Source organism: Gorilla gorilla, chromosome 5 (assembly GCF_029281585.2).
Source record: "Gorilla gorilla gorilla isolate KB3781 chromosome 5, NHGRI_mGorGor1-v2.1_pri, whole genome shotgun sequence".
NCBI lineage: Eukaryota > Metazoa > Chordata > Mammalia > Primates > Hominidae > Gorilla > Gorilla gorilla.
Genome location: NC_073229.2, coordinates 174,566,467 through 174,579,206, shown reverse-complemented (window position 1 = coordinate 174,579,206; position 12,740 = coordinate 174,566,467). Strand labels below are relative to the sequence as shown.

Genomic DNA, 12,740 nt, shown 5'->3' with positions numbered 1-12,740 from the left:
CTGGCCTGGTGCTGGGTGGCCATGTCACAAGCTGGTGGCAGGGCCCTGATTCTGCAGGTGCAGGACATTAACCCTGATTTGTGCTGGGGCAGCAGCTGAGCCTGGCAGTCTTTGAAATGACATTTTGAGACAAAGGTGGGGGGGGGCTTATTTTGTCTTTCCTACTTCCTCCTTCTAGTTTAATTGAGTCCTTGCCAGATGACACTTGGCAGGATGCCAAGCCAGCACTTGACTCTTACTGCTAGAAATAGTGTGTGTTTGATCAAAAGCTAAAAATTGATGATATTTGATCCCTAAGTCCAAATACTGCCCCATGGAGGCATGCCAAAGCAGGTTTTCTATTCTGAGGAGCCTTGCTGGAAGATGGCTGAGTACACAGGACCATTTAGGAATCTTTTCAAAGTCACAGTCCTCATATTGTTTGCCAAGTGCTGTTCTAAGATCCCTAAATGTATTCACTTCATAATCCTTACACTGATTCCATGAAGTAGGGACTATTGTGATCACTTTCCCCTTTCTACTTGTAGTTGTAGATCTTCAATGGAGGTGCTGAAACACTTGCCCAAGATCACCATCTAGGAGTAGGGCCAAGTTGTCTGGCTCCAGGGCCCATGCTCCTACCCAGTAGTCACTGTGTCCCAGTGTCCCACCGCACCTCCAGTGAGATGGGTTCATTCGTCTGCAGTTCACATGGGTGCTTTGAAATCCGGGAGGAAAAGGCATCATTCCTCGTTGCAGTCAGGGCTACAAGGGCACTATCTTTTTTGCTTCTTTATTGTAAATGTGCTACTCTCTTTTCTAGAGATACTGGTGAGCTCTAGAAAAATGTTCCGTTCTCTTAAAAAAAAAGTTTCTCTTAAAACAAAGATAGAGAAAGAAAGAAGGACGAAGGCAGAAAGAAGGGAAAAAAGGAAAGGAGGGAGCGGGGTTAATTCAGTCAATGGGAAGCATTGGTGGGAGGAAGAGAAAACTTAAGGTATGCCTCCTCCGCCTCTGCCTCGGGCGGCGTTGTTGGCTGTGGCTGCATTGCCCTGGCACCAGCCCTTCTTGGCAAGCTGTCTATGGTTCCAGCTTCCTCCAGGTGCTCCCAGACCTTGGGCTCTAGTGAGGCCCCTCCAGCCCCGTCCCTCTAGTGCTGGGTAGGAGGGGTCAGAGCTAATCACTCTTGCCTCACTCTCCCCACAGTGCAATCAATTCCTTGTTTTAAATTCCCCTTCTGAAAATAATTAGCATGGTATCTCTCTACCTGGCCAGATCTTGTCTGAGCGGCCCTGTAATCTCTTAGAGTGCAGCAGCGTGGGGTGCATTTATTCCTTCCAAGAGCAGAAGATGGGCTTAGAAATAGCCTTTCAATTCGTTTTCCAGTCCAGAATTTCACAAAAGCATAACGTTTAGTCAGCTCAATGCTACCAGTCCGTGACCAAAACTATGTTACGAACACAGGGCGCCAAAGAGTAAAGAGGTCACACTAAGCGTAACCTCTTCCTGCTGCCCCAAACTCCTCACATCCCCCCCACCCCACAACACTCCCTGTAATTACGTGGGTTGTGTTGTAACTGGTTCATCCAGCTACTAAATCAGAGAGATTCAGGCACTCTTTTTTCCCAAGAGTTCTCCAGCAAAAATGCAGAAAAGCTTTTGAAGTCTTGTAACCATCCAGTGGTGTCATTCAAATTGCAAGGATTCTCTGCAATGACAACCTTACCAGCTGATACCTACCATGGCCCCCAGGAGCCCCAGGACACAGAGTTGAGGTAGACTGGTCTCTGCTCTCTGAGAGCTGAGAGTCTAGCAGAAGGCTTGGTCCAAGGAGAAGGGCAGCCAGCGTCATAGGCAGGGAGCCCAAGATGCTCAGAGGAAAGAGATGAGCTCAGCCTTCCTCTTTCCCTGCTGAAGTCTGATGGGAGAATCCAGGGAAGCTTTGACAAAGTGACATAAGGCTTGGCCTTCAAGGATGGGGACATACATCTGGGAGAAAGACATGGAAGGGGATTCTTGATCTGAGCAAGAAGGGCAAGCCGGGGGCCCAACGGGCATACAGAAGGTTCAAGTTGATTCAATGGAACCCCCTGGTGGGAAGCAGACACTCTGAGTGATGGTCAGCTTCCCTGAAGCTAGGTTCATGGGCTTGTTCTATTTTATACTCCTTCTGCACACATGCTCCTTATAGCTTCTCCTCTCTGCCTCTCTCTCCAGGTACCCCAGTTGGCTGAGCTGATCCTTAGGAGACGAGGAGGCACAATCACAGCTCACGTCCTCAGCTTCTCTCTGCCTCCTGCCCGCCCATTCTCTCCCTCTTCACCTTTATTCAGTTGTCCTTCCTCAAACCCACTTTGGGGGTTTTCTTTTCCATCCTCTGGTGGCCCTGCTGTTTGCTTGCTAGTTAAGTGATTTATACATTCCAGGCTGGATCCAAGACAGTGTGGAATGAAAACCAAATGCAAATTGGCTAGAAGGAAGGGCCAGAATAAACACAAACTGAAGACCCCAAACCAACAGTGTCCAAGCTTGTGCATGTATCTGCGCTGTCCCCATGGGGCCTTCCAACTCTGCTCAAAGCAGTCTCCAGGGCTGTTCTCCAAGGACAATGGGTGAGTTAGAGAGAAGATCTCTTTGTGCTTCCTTCTTTGCTTTTTAAATTTAAGGTGGACATGATCTCAGGGCTTTGTACAGAAAACCTCTGAGGGTCAGTTGAGTGACACACTTACCCTGCCATTCCCCACCCTGCTGGGGTCCTCCTGCTACTTCAACTCCATCACCACAGAGACTCAATTCCTGCACTCTGAGGTTCAAATCTGCATCTGCTGAAGAATCTTCCAGAACTGCAACTCCCATCTGCACTGGGAGCATGTCTGGCCCACACCAGCTCAAGCACTGTGTGAAGGGTCCCAGTTATTCAGTGTGAAATTGTGTAAGACATTCTCCTGGAGACAGGACCTTTGCAATCACAGCTTGGGGAATTGTCTTTACAATAACCACTTCCTCTTAGGGAGTCAGCAGCCTGGGCTCAAATCCTGCTTGGTCACTTAGATAGTTTTGTGACTCTAGACAAGTCACAGCACCCCTCTTAGCCTACATTTCTTCATCCATTCAACAAATATTCACATAGCAGCTACCGGCACCAGGAATAGAGAGGGGAGCATGATTGATAAATCATCTTAGAATTTATGATTGCATTATGGGAGTTACTCAGTAAATGAGTTTTTAAAAATCAGGGGGAGGGGGAAAACCTTTGAAGAACAATTTGGCAAGATCTAGAAAAGCTGAAATTTGACTTCTCTTTGACCCAGTAAGTCTACTCTTAGGTATATACCCTAGAGAAATTCTTAAACATTCCCACAGGACAAAGAATGAATGTAAAAGAATTTAAATGACAACTCATAAGAAAATGAAAAATGTGCGATATGTTCGTACAATGGTATAGAGCAGTGAAAATGAATGACCTAGAGCTGCACATTTCAACATGGACTATCTCACAAGCATAACTGAAGAATGTTGCAGAAAAATATGTAAAGTTTAATGCCATCTGTGTAGAGTTAAAATGGACAAATATTAGATACTATTTAGTGGCAAGAGTATTTTTTACATGCATGGGCATTAATAAGACCAAATTAGATTAGTGCTTTCTTCTGTGGAGGGAGGAAAGAGGATGGAACTGGGAAGTAATACATAGGCGGTATTAACTGTATTGATAATGTTTTGTATCTTAACCTACGTTGTGGTTACATAGTTTTCATTATAATATTCTTAGGATTTTGTGTCTATATTTTAAATGTTGCCCTATAAAAATTTTAAAATTTATTAAATAATGATAAGTGCTCTGAAGAAAATAAACATCTGAAGTGATTGAGAGTGACTGGGGTTTGGTCGGGGGTACTGGAGATTGGATGGTCAAGGAAAGTTTCTCAGCAGAGGTACTGGGTTGAGCTGAATCATGACCGACATGAAGGGAGCAGCCATAACAGTATCTAGGGGAGGAGCATTGCAGGTGGAGAGAACATCTAATGCCAAGGGTCGTGAATTGTAAAGGACCTAAGATTTTACCCTCCTCGCAAGATAGCAAGGTAGCCTGACTTAGTAGTGTGGATGCTGACAGAAGACACGAGACTACTGGGTCAGAGCAAGATATGTTATTATTCACAGCAGCAGGCAGCATGCTCTTCCTGTTCACACTGCTTCTCCTTGTTCCCCTCCCATGGTCAATATTCAGAGATAAAGTCAGTATAACTTGCTCATGGATTTGGATGTGCAGAATAAAAGAATCACAGAAATTTAAGATGATGATATGGTTTGGCTATGCCCTCACCCAAATCTCATCTTGAATTGTAGTTCCCATAATCCCCACATGTCATGGGAGAGAACTGATGGGGGAAAATTGAATAATGGGGGCAGTTTCCCCCATGTTATTCTCATGAGAATGAGTGAGTTCTCATGAGATCTGATGGCTTTATAAGGGGTTTCCCCATTCACTCAGCTGTCATTCTTCTGCTTCATGTCACCATGTGAAGAAGGGCATGTTTGCTTTTCTTTCTGCCATGATTGTAAGTTTCCTGAGGCCTCCCCAGCCATGCTGAACTGTGAATCAATTAAACCTCTTTCCTTTATAAATTACTCAGTCTCAGGTATTCTTTATTAGCAGTGTGAGAATGGACTAATACAGAAGATTTCTAGATTTGAGGCTCCATCCCAAAAAGTATGAATTGAGGGGCCAAGTAAGGGGTGGAAAGGACTCAAAAGTAGTATTTTGAGCATTAAAAGGTTGTGGTGCCTACTAACATCTAAGTGGAGGGACAGAGAAAGCAGCTGGGAGTAAGAGTTTGGCGTTTCAGGGCAAGGTCAAGGCTGGAGGTCTAGACCAGGGAGGGCCTGGCAGATGGAAGGTGCTAACAGCCCTGGGACTGATGAGCTCACTTGAGAACACTTGCCACGTTTACCATACTCACCTGGTCAGCAGAATCACCTGGAACACGTTAAAAACACAGATTCCCATGTCCCTTTCAGATCTTGCATTCTAAAATTTTATGACTAGATTGAGATATATTTCTGCACACATTCAATATGTACTGAATATTTATTGAGCACCTATTATGTTTCAAGCACTGTGCTTGTTGTGATTGGTGAAGCTATAACAGCATCCGGTGGTTATGAAGAAAGACCAAGAGAACCACTGAGACTTTGGCACTAACTTCATTGAAGCAATAGACCAGCATCTAATATCTACCTCCAGATTTCTCACTAGGAGGGAAAAATAATCCCTTATTTGTTTGGGTTATAGTGAGGTTTTTTTGTTTGTATTACTTCTGTCAAAAGCATTCTGACCTCATACACACATTTTATTATCCTATTTATAAAACTAGTAAACAAATAAATAAAACAAATCTCTTTGGGGAAGGGGGGCTTTAATTAATGTTTGATTAATTCAAGTTGAATAAGCCAAACTCCTTTAAACCATCAGTCTTAGTTATAGGCTTTGTATATTAAAATCTTTTAAACATTCTAAACTTCTTGTGTAATTTATCATATTTAATTTTCTATTTTAGCACTTCAAAGCATTGATATGACAAGATTATAACCAATTCAGACAAAACATTCTCATATATTTAAGCATCTCTTGTAAATCTAATACATTAAACTTATAGTAAATCTAGTCTAATACTTTTCATGAGCTAAGTTAAATATTCTTATACCTTTCAACTTCAAATCACAAACTTAAAATCAATTTCACATTTCAAATTGGAATCATAAGCTTTTTAAAGATTCAAATCACTTAAGGAGCATACACAAGATTAGTCCTAAACTTAACATGAAAGTATCTCAATATTATGGATTTGAATTATTGCATTATTTCCATAATGAATTCTACACATTCCCAGAGTTGGAAAATCATTTACCCAATAAGGGAACAGAGGTGCTATTTACTTTTGTCAAGGACTCATGCCCACAATATGGTGGACAACTCAGATGAGCAGAGGTTGCTTAGGATCTCGGGTCATAAGACAGTACTCCAGCGCTGGGAGACAGTGCCCTGAGTGCCGTGGTTACTATGGGAACAGGAGGCTCCCAGTTTTCACCCTTCAGAGGGGTTTGATTTTAGAACCTTTATTCCAGTTACCTCCCAAGTATTATTTTTATTTTTAATTATTAGAGTAGAAGGAAGTTGGCGACTCCACCTAGGTTAGCTAACAACTTCCTTTATGATCTCATTGGCTTTTGCGTTTACTTGGCACTCTGCAGGCATTGCTAACATATTTCCATCCCGCTCTAAAGACATTTAAATGCTGTTGAATTCAATCCTGAACATTTGGCTCTGAGCCATGACTCTCAGGTCATGATAATAACATAAACCAATCCCCTGCCTCGTGACTTTTTAGGAATTTCCCAAATGGGATTACAGCCTCTCACATTTCATTAGAACTACTGTATTTAGCTTGGCAGGATCTTAGCTTTGGGGGCTGTTCTCCCTTGAGCCTGCCCCTGGATGTCCTGGACGTCATTTGCTGAGGCCACCCAGATAGGGAGCAGACCTGGCATCAGCCTTAGGTGCGTCAGCCCATTCCCTCCACTACCCTGCTGGGAGTTCCTTACCATTCCCACCTCCAGTTCTCTGCTATTCACCCTCTCTAAAAGGTAGATAAATGCAGCGTTTTTTGAGTGTCCAGCCTATTTTGTGGGCTGAGTGGGGCAGGAGAAGGGAGGCACAGTAGCAGCAGAGCTGAAGCCACATTTCTTCTGGACCTCTCATTACTTGTATATACGTGTGAATTGAAAACACGATGTTACCTTTGTTTCCATTTCACACAAATTATAAGAGGGCACTCTGCTGATACCTAGCAAAATAAAATTATATTTCTCATGCCTCTCTGGCATAATATCCACTGATAACTATGTGTTTTTCTTCCACTTACTGATATTCCTACAAGATGCTTACAAAATGTCTTTTAAAATATCACATCAGTTTGAATACTCTTTGGGAACTCCAACATTTAGAAAAACTAGCCTGGGTGTGGTGGCGTGCACCTGTATCCCAGCTACCTGGGAAGCTAAGGTGGGAGGATCACTTGAGTCCAGAAGTTGGAGGCTGCAGTGAGCTATAATCACACCACTGCATTCTAGCCTGGGTGACAGAGCAAGAATAAAGTAAATAGAGAAACCTATTGGTGGATCATCTTTGTAAGGTGAACCACCCCCAGTTTGTAAATTTGGCTTAAAATGGGGTGCACTTTGCTGGGGTTTGAGCAAATGTGCAATAACTATTTACCCCCAATTTCATGCAGCAGAGAAGTCACTCTTCCTTTCATAGGGAGGAGCAAATAAGAAGAAATACTGAACTGTCCTCCAGTACTTCTTGATGGAAGTTTCCATTTTGTGGACAGAGGCAGGGATGTCTAGGAAGAAGTCAATCTTAGTTCCACTTTATGTATGTTTGTATCAATTTTCTTTGGCCCAAAGTGATACTCTATTTAAAGCTGTATTAGACAAATATCAACCGATCTTAGTGTTTCAGAAGAAAATCTTTATGCCTTTCACTGTCCTATTCTGATTTCACCGATTTCTTCAACTTTCCTTCTCCCCTCCTTTTCTTTTTTGTTATATCCAGTTTTATTTTCCAAATTCAGAGTTATGTGTTTTGGGGAAGAGACATCCAGCACCTACACACATCTGGGCCTCCTTCCTTGCAGGTGCAGGGGGATGATAACATTGATGACACTGCTCCACCTCCTGTGAGGTCACATGACTAGTTCTATCCAAAGGGTTGTGAGACTGAGGAGGTCACTCCTAGGCCAAGGTAGGATGGAATTGTTGGGGTGACCTCTTTCAGTGTTTTCTCCCCCTGCTGCCTCTAGGAAGGAGGCAGCCATGCCCTAGAAGGTGCATCCCACAGTATTACTGGGTTACCCCATGCAAGTAATTGTCTCAGACGATTTCCAGGCCTGCAGAGGACTTTGCCTGCCCAATAAATGAACTTTTATCACGTCAAGTCACAGGCATTGCATTTGTTGATTGCCAATGCCCCATGGTTCTCAAAATGTGGTACCCAATCACCAGCATCAGCAACACCTGGGAATACATTAGAACTGGAGCATTTGGGCACCACCCAGCCCTACTGAATCACACAATCACACACCCTGAGGGTGTGGCCCAGCAATCTGTGCTTTAACAGACCACCAGATGAGTGATGCCAGCAAGTATGAGGACCGTGGCTCTACCCCGTGCTGGCTAACACAGCTTTGAGTTAAAAATTCCCTCTTGGCAAAGTAGAGTCTTCAGGTGAGTCCTATTAGTAAGACACAAAGCATTTTCAACTTTCTTAATTAAGTATACTTCCTCGAAGTGATGCAATCATTCCATTTTTTTTTTTGGTTTTAAGGCCTCAAAACAGCAAGAGGATCTATAAGCCTCCCAGACCACTATTTCTAACTTTGAACACAGTTGTCACATGACTGCATTTAATGAACACATAAAAGAAGGTTAATAAGAGCTTGGGGCTGCAGAGAGAAGGAGGAAAATTATCTTTACTTTTCTAGACACCACTGATGGCTGGGGGACTGTGCTGATTTGCCCTGATCGTGATGCTGCAGCAGAAATTAGTGTGGGGTGTGCTTGGGGCAGAAGAAGTGTCTGGTGTTTCTGGTCCCTAGGAGACCCTCCATTCCAAGGGGCGGCAGGCTGAAATGGACTTTACGTTCCTTCCAAGGGCTTCCTTCCTCTTCTTGATTACTCAGTCGGTTCCCTGCAAGCAATGTGAGCCTCTGGCCTTATTTCTCCTCCAATTCTCATTTCCATTCCTCAAACTATCCAACTGGGGGACATTCCAAAACAACCCAATGAAATAAGCATGATATCTGCACCTTCAGTAAATCGCTTAACCTAATGATGGACTTAGAGGGCATTTTTAGGCAAATTATTTATATGACTGAAAGAAATGCTTATTTAAATGTATTTCCATTCAGATTTGACTGTGTTCAAATGTAAATTTAAAATAAGAGTATAATGAGAACTGTATATGCTCCACCTAACATTTTACCATGTTAGTTCTCGCTCACACTCTCCGAACACACACATATACACACACCTTCTTTTTTCCTGGAGTAAGTTGTCAATATGATGCTTCATCTCTCAGTACTTCAGCAGGCATCACTCACATCACTAACAATATCACCTACCACCAGATCCACATTCAACATTCCCAGTTGTCTTTTATACCTATGAGATTTTTCCTAAACCAAAATCCAATCAAGGCTTACGCTTTGCCTTTGGTTGTTGGGTCTCTGGTTATCTGGAACAGAGCTCAGACTTTAACAGGCATGCAGATCACCTGGGCATCTTGTTGAAACGCAGATTTTGATTCTGGATGTCTAAGTGAGGCCTGAGAGTCTTTGATTCTAACAAGCACCCAGGTGGTCCCAATGATGATACAGGCCCAGGACCACTCTTTGAGTAGCAAGGACAAGACAGTCCCCCTCTTATTCTTCCCACAGTGACACTCGCTCCTTAAATAGTCCAGGCCTATTTTTTGTAGAATGATACACATTTTGGTTATTCCACCATGCCATTAACTTCTTTATCCTCTGTATTTACTGTAAACTGAAAGTTAGGTGTAAGACTCGATTAGTTTCCATTGACATCTCTGGAAGGAATACTTCATAATGCATCCCAGCAGGAACACTTAATGTCAGTTATCCTACCATTAATGGTGTGCTAGGACTTTGTCACTTGGTTAAGATGATGGCCAGATGTTTGCATTATAATTTTTAAGATAAAAATTTAAAGAGTGCCTGCAAAGAGTGAGAACCATGGGGCAATGGCAATCGATAACTCCAATGCTTCAGAAGTAAATAACCTGGCTGCAGATCAGATTGATAACATCAACTACACAGAGAAAAAAATCTTTCAAGTTGGTCTCTGATGGGGTAAGGCTGACTCCCTACAGGCCAACTCCATCTGGCCCTGCAGCTGCCCCTGAGCCACAAGAGGGCTTCTCTGAAGAGGAGGGAGTCCCTCACCCACCCATGTTACATTTGTTCACCTGAATCCCAAGCAGGGCTGCCTTGCAATGACAATGGTGTCTACCACAGTAAGGGCCCCCACCATTTATGAATGTTAACCATGTACCGAGCAGCATGCCAAACCCTATGAAGTAGGTGCCATGGGCGGAATGTTTGTGTCCCCCACAATTCATATGTTGAAACCCTAACCCCCAATGTGTTGGTATTAGGAGGGGGTCCTTTGGGAGGTGATGAGGTCATAAGGGTGGGGCCTCATGATGGGATTAGTGCCCTTATAAAAGGCATGCCAGAGGCTCTAACCCTCTTTCTACCACATGAGGATACAATGAGAAGTCAGCAGTCTGCAACCCAGATCAGGGTCCTCACCAGCACCTGACCATGAGGGCACCCCGACCTTGGACTTCCAGCCTCCAGAACTGTGAGAAACAAATTTCTGTTGTTTATCAGCCACATACTCTGTGGAAATTTTTTATAGAGAGAGTTTTCTCAAGGAAAATGAGGACAAGAAGAAGAAACGCACAGGGAAAGGGGACAAGAGGTGAGTAGAGTTGCTTGATGAGAAATCATCCAAGCTGTAAGAGTTTGCCTCTGTAAATATGACACCCCTGGGAGGACGACAGAAGGTGATGGGTGAAGACTACATCTAGCATTCCCAACCTGGCACCTGTGACCCTATCAGTCCCAAACAGCTGTGCTATCATCTGGAGAATAGGGGTCAGTGTGTTTCAGGGGGTGGGGTAGAAGAGAAGGGAGACACTGTGGGTGCTATGTATGGTAAGCAGCTCGCTTTAAGAAAAAGAAAGCAAGTACTGATTTGTAGTGGTTGTGATGTAAATTCTCCCACCATGGGCAATTCCAAGCTATGAATGTTTAATAACTGTCTTGCAAGATTCTTGAGTATTGAGCAGCTTCTATGAACCGCTTACAAGTCAGATCTACCACACCACTAGGCAGTGCAACTGACCGTTTACATGCCAGCCAGGCCCGTGCGACCCAAGGGTACCCTGTCCTGTTCTGTGAAGGTGACATTTTAGTAACTTTGTTTTTGTTTTTTTTGAGACAGGTTCTCGCTCTGTTGCCCAGGCTGGAGTGCAGTGATGGCATCTCAGCATCTTGACTCACTGCAATCTCTACCTCCCAGATTCAAACAGTTCTCTTGCCTCAGCCTCCTGAGTAGCTGGAATTACAAGTGCATGCCCAGCTAATTTTTTGTATTTTTAGTAGAGATGGGGTTTCACCATGTTGGCCAGGCTGGTCTCGAACTCTTGAGCTCAGGCAATCTGCCCACCTCGGCCTCCCAAAGTGCTGGGATTACAGGCATGAGCCACTGCGCCTGGCCATGTTTTAGTAACTTTGATGGTTACTTATTCAAAAGTAGCAGAGTGTCCCTGAAGTTTGGTTAAAAAAAAAAGTAGTTCTCAAAAATTAGTGTCTAAAAGCCACCAGAAATCAGAGAACAGGAGACTATTTGATTAATCTAAATTTAAATTCGAGTCATCATGTAGCTGAATTCTTGGGACTATGGTAAATTTCTGATTGTCTCCTCTATGTGAGTTTTTTAAAAATAAAAGAAAAAAGCCAATAGTGATTGTCTAGAATAACTTTTAAAATGTAAAAACCAGGGCATGTTCTTTGTAAGGTGTTCATGCATTTCCAAAGTGGATAAGAAACAGGACTTATGGGACTGTAAGTGCCACAGAGTGTGGAGAGGCTTCTTGACACAGTGTGGCCACCTGAGAAGAGCAATGAGGGGACCTGACACCTGGAGAAAGAGCAGCCAAGAGACCCAAGAGGAGCAGGCGAGAGGCTCAGGGAAAAGCAGGGGCGCCGTCTCCCTGCCACTCCCTTGGGGGGCCCTGCCTACACTGTCACCATGATCTGGTCCAGAGGTTTGCGCTTGAGGTCAGGCACCATGGCCTCCTTGCTGGGGTACCCCACGGGGAGCAGCATCAGCAGCTTTTCATGTGCGGGGCGGCCCAGAAGCACCCTCAGTCGAGGGCCACAGTTGAGAGGAGTGGTAGTGACAGTCACCAGACCTGCATTCTAAAATAAGAGGACAAGAAAGCATTTTAAAGTTAGCAGGCAGAATGACTGCTCTCCCTCTAACCTGGAGACCTTCTTGTCCTGATTATACCTGCTCTTCCTATCATTTCCCTGAAGTTGGACAGCAAAGAGGCTGCCAGCTCAAGTAATGGCATCGTGAACCTCCCTGCCCCCATCAATCCCCCCACCCCCTCCCTTCTTTTAACCAAGCAGTGGCAAGCTTCTGGAAGAAGAAAAATATTACTATTTTTCATTGATGCTTAAGAAATAGGAATGGTTATTTTACAGAAAAATACTGTAGGAATCCAACTACAGTAGAGGAAAGGCAAAAACAACAGGGAGTTCCTTTTAGCTAAGGGGTTGGTCTGTGTCCTGGTACAAGAACCAAATGATAAGAGAGTCCACCAAAGCAGTGTCCTAGCCCAAATGCGACATAATTTTCCTACTAAATATAAATATTTGTTTTTTTTTTTTTTTTGAGACAAAGTGTGGCTCTATCACCCAGGCTGGAGTGCAGTGGCATGATCTCGGCTCACTGTAACCTCTGCCTCCTGGGCTCAAGCCCTCCTCCCACCTCAGCCTGCTAAGTAGCTGAGACTATAGGCATGCACCACCATGCCTGGCTATATTTTGTATTTATTTGTAGAGATGGGGCTTTGCCATATTGCCCAGGTTTGTCTCAAACTCCTG

The 12,740-nt window shown here is 43.9% G+C and overlaps 1 protein-coding gene across 3 annotated transcripts in view; it reads right to left on the bottom strand.

Annotated features, from left to right (window-relative positions):
* Positions 1-4,115: 4,115 nt before the first annotated feature.
* The window catches only part of IYD (iodotyrosine deiodinase), a 36,976-nt gene continuing 28,351 nt past the window's right edge, over positions 4,116-12,740 (bottom strand). Inside the window, exon 5 of one of the 3 annotated variants that reach the window (XM_004044824.5) lies at positions 4,116-12,050. In XM_004044824.5, the coding sequence (XP_004044872.2) occupies positions 11,868-12,050 (183 nt within the window). In that variant the 3' untranslated portion in view covers positions 4,116-11,867. The remainder of the gene's footprint in view (positions 12,051-12,740) is intronic. The other 2 variants (XM_019030266.3, XM_004044825.4) reach the window with 2 other exon arrangements.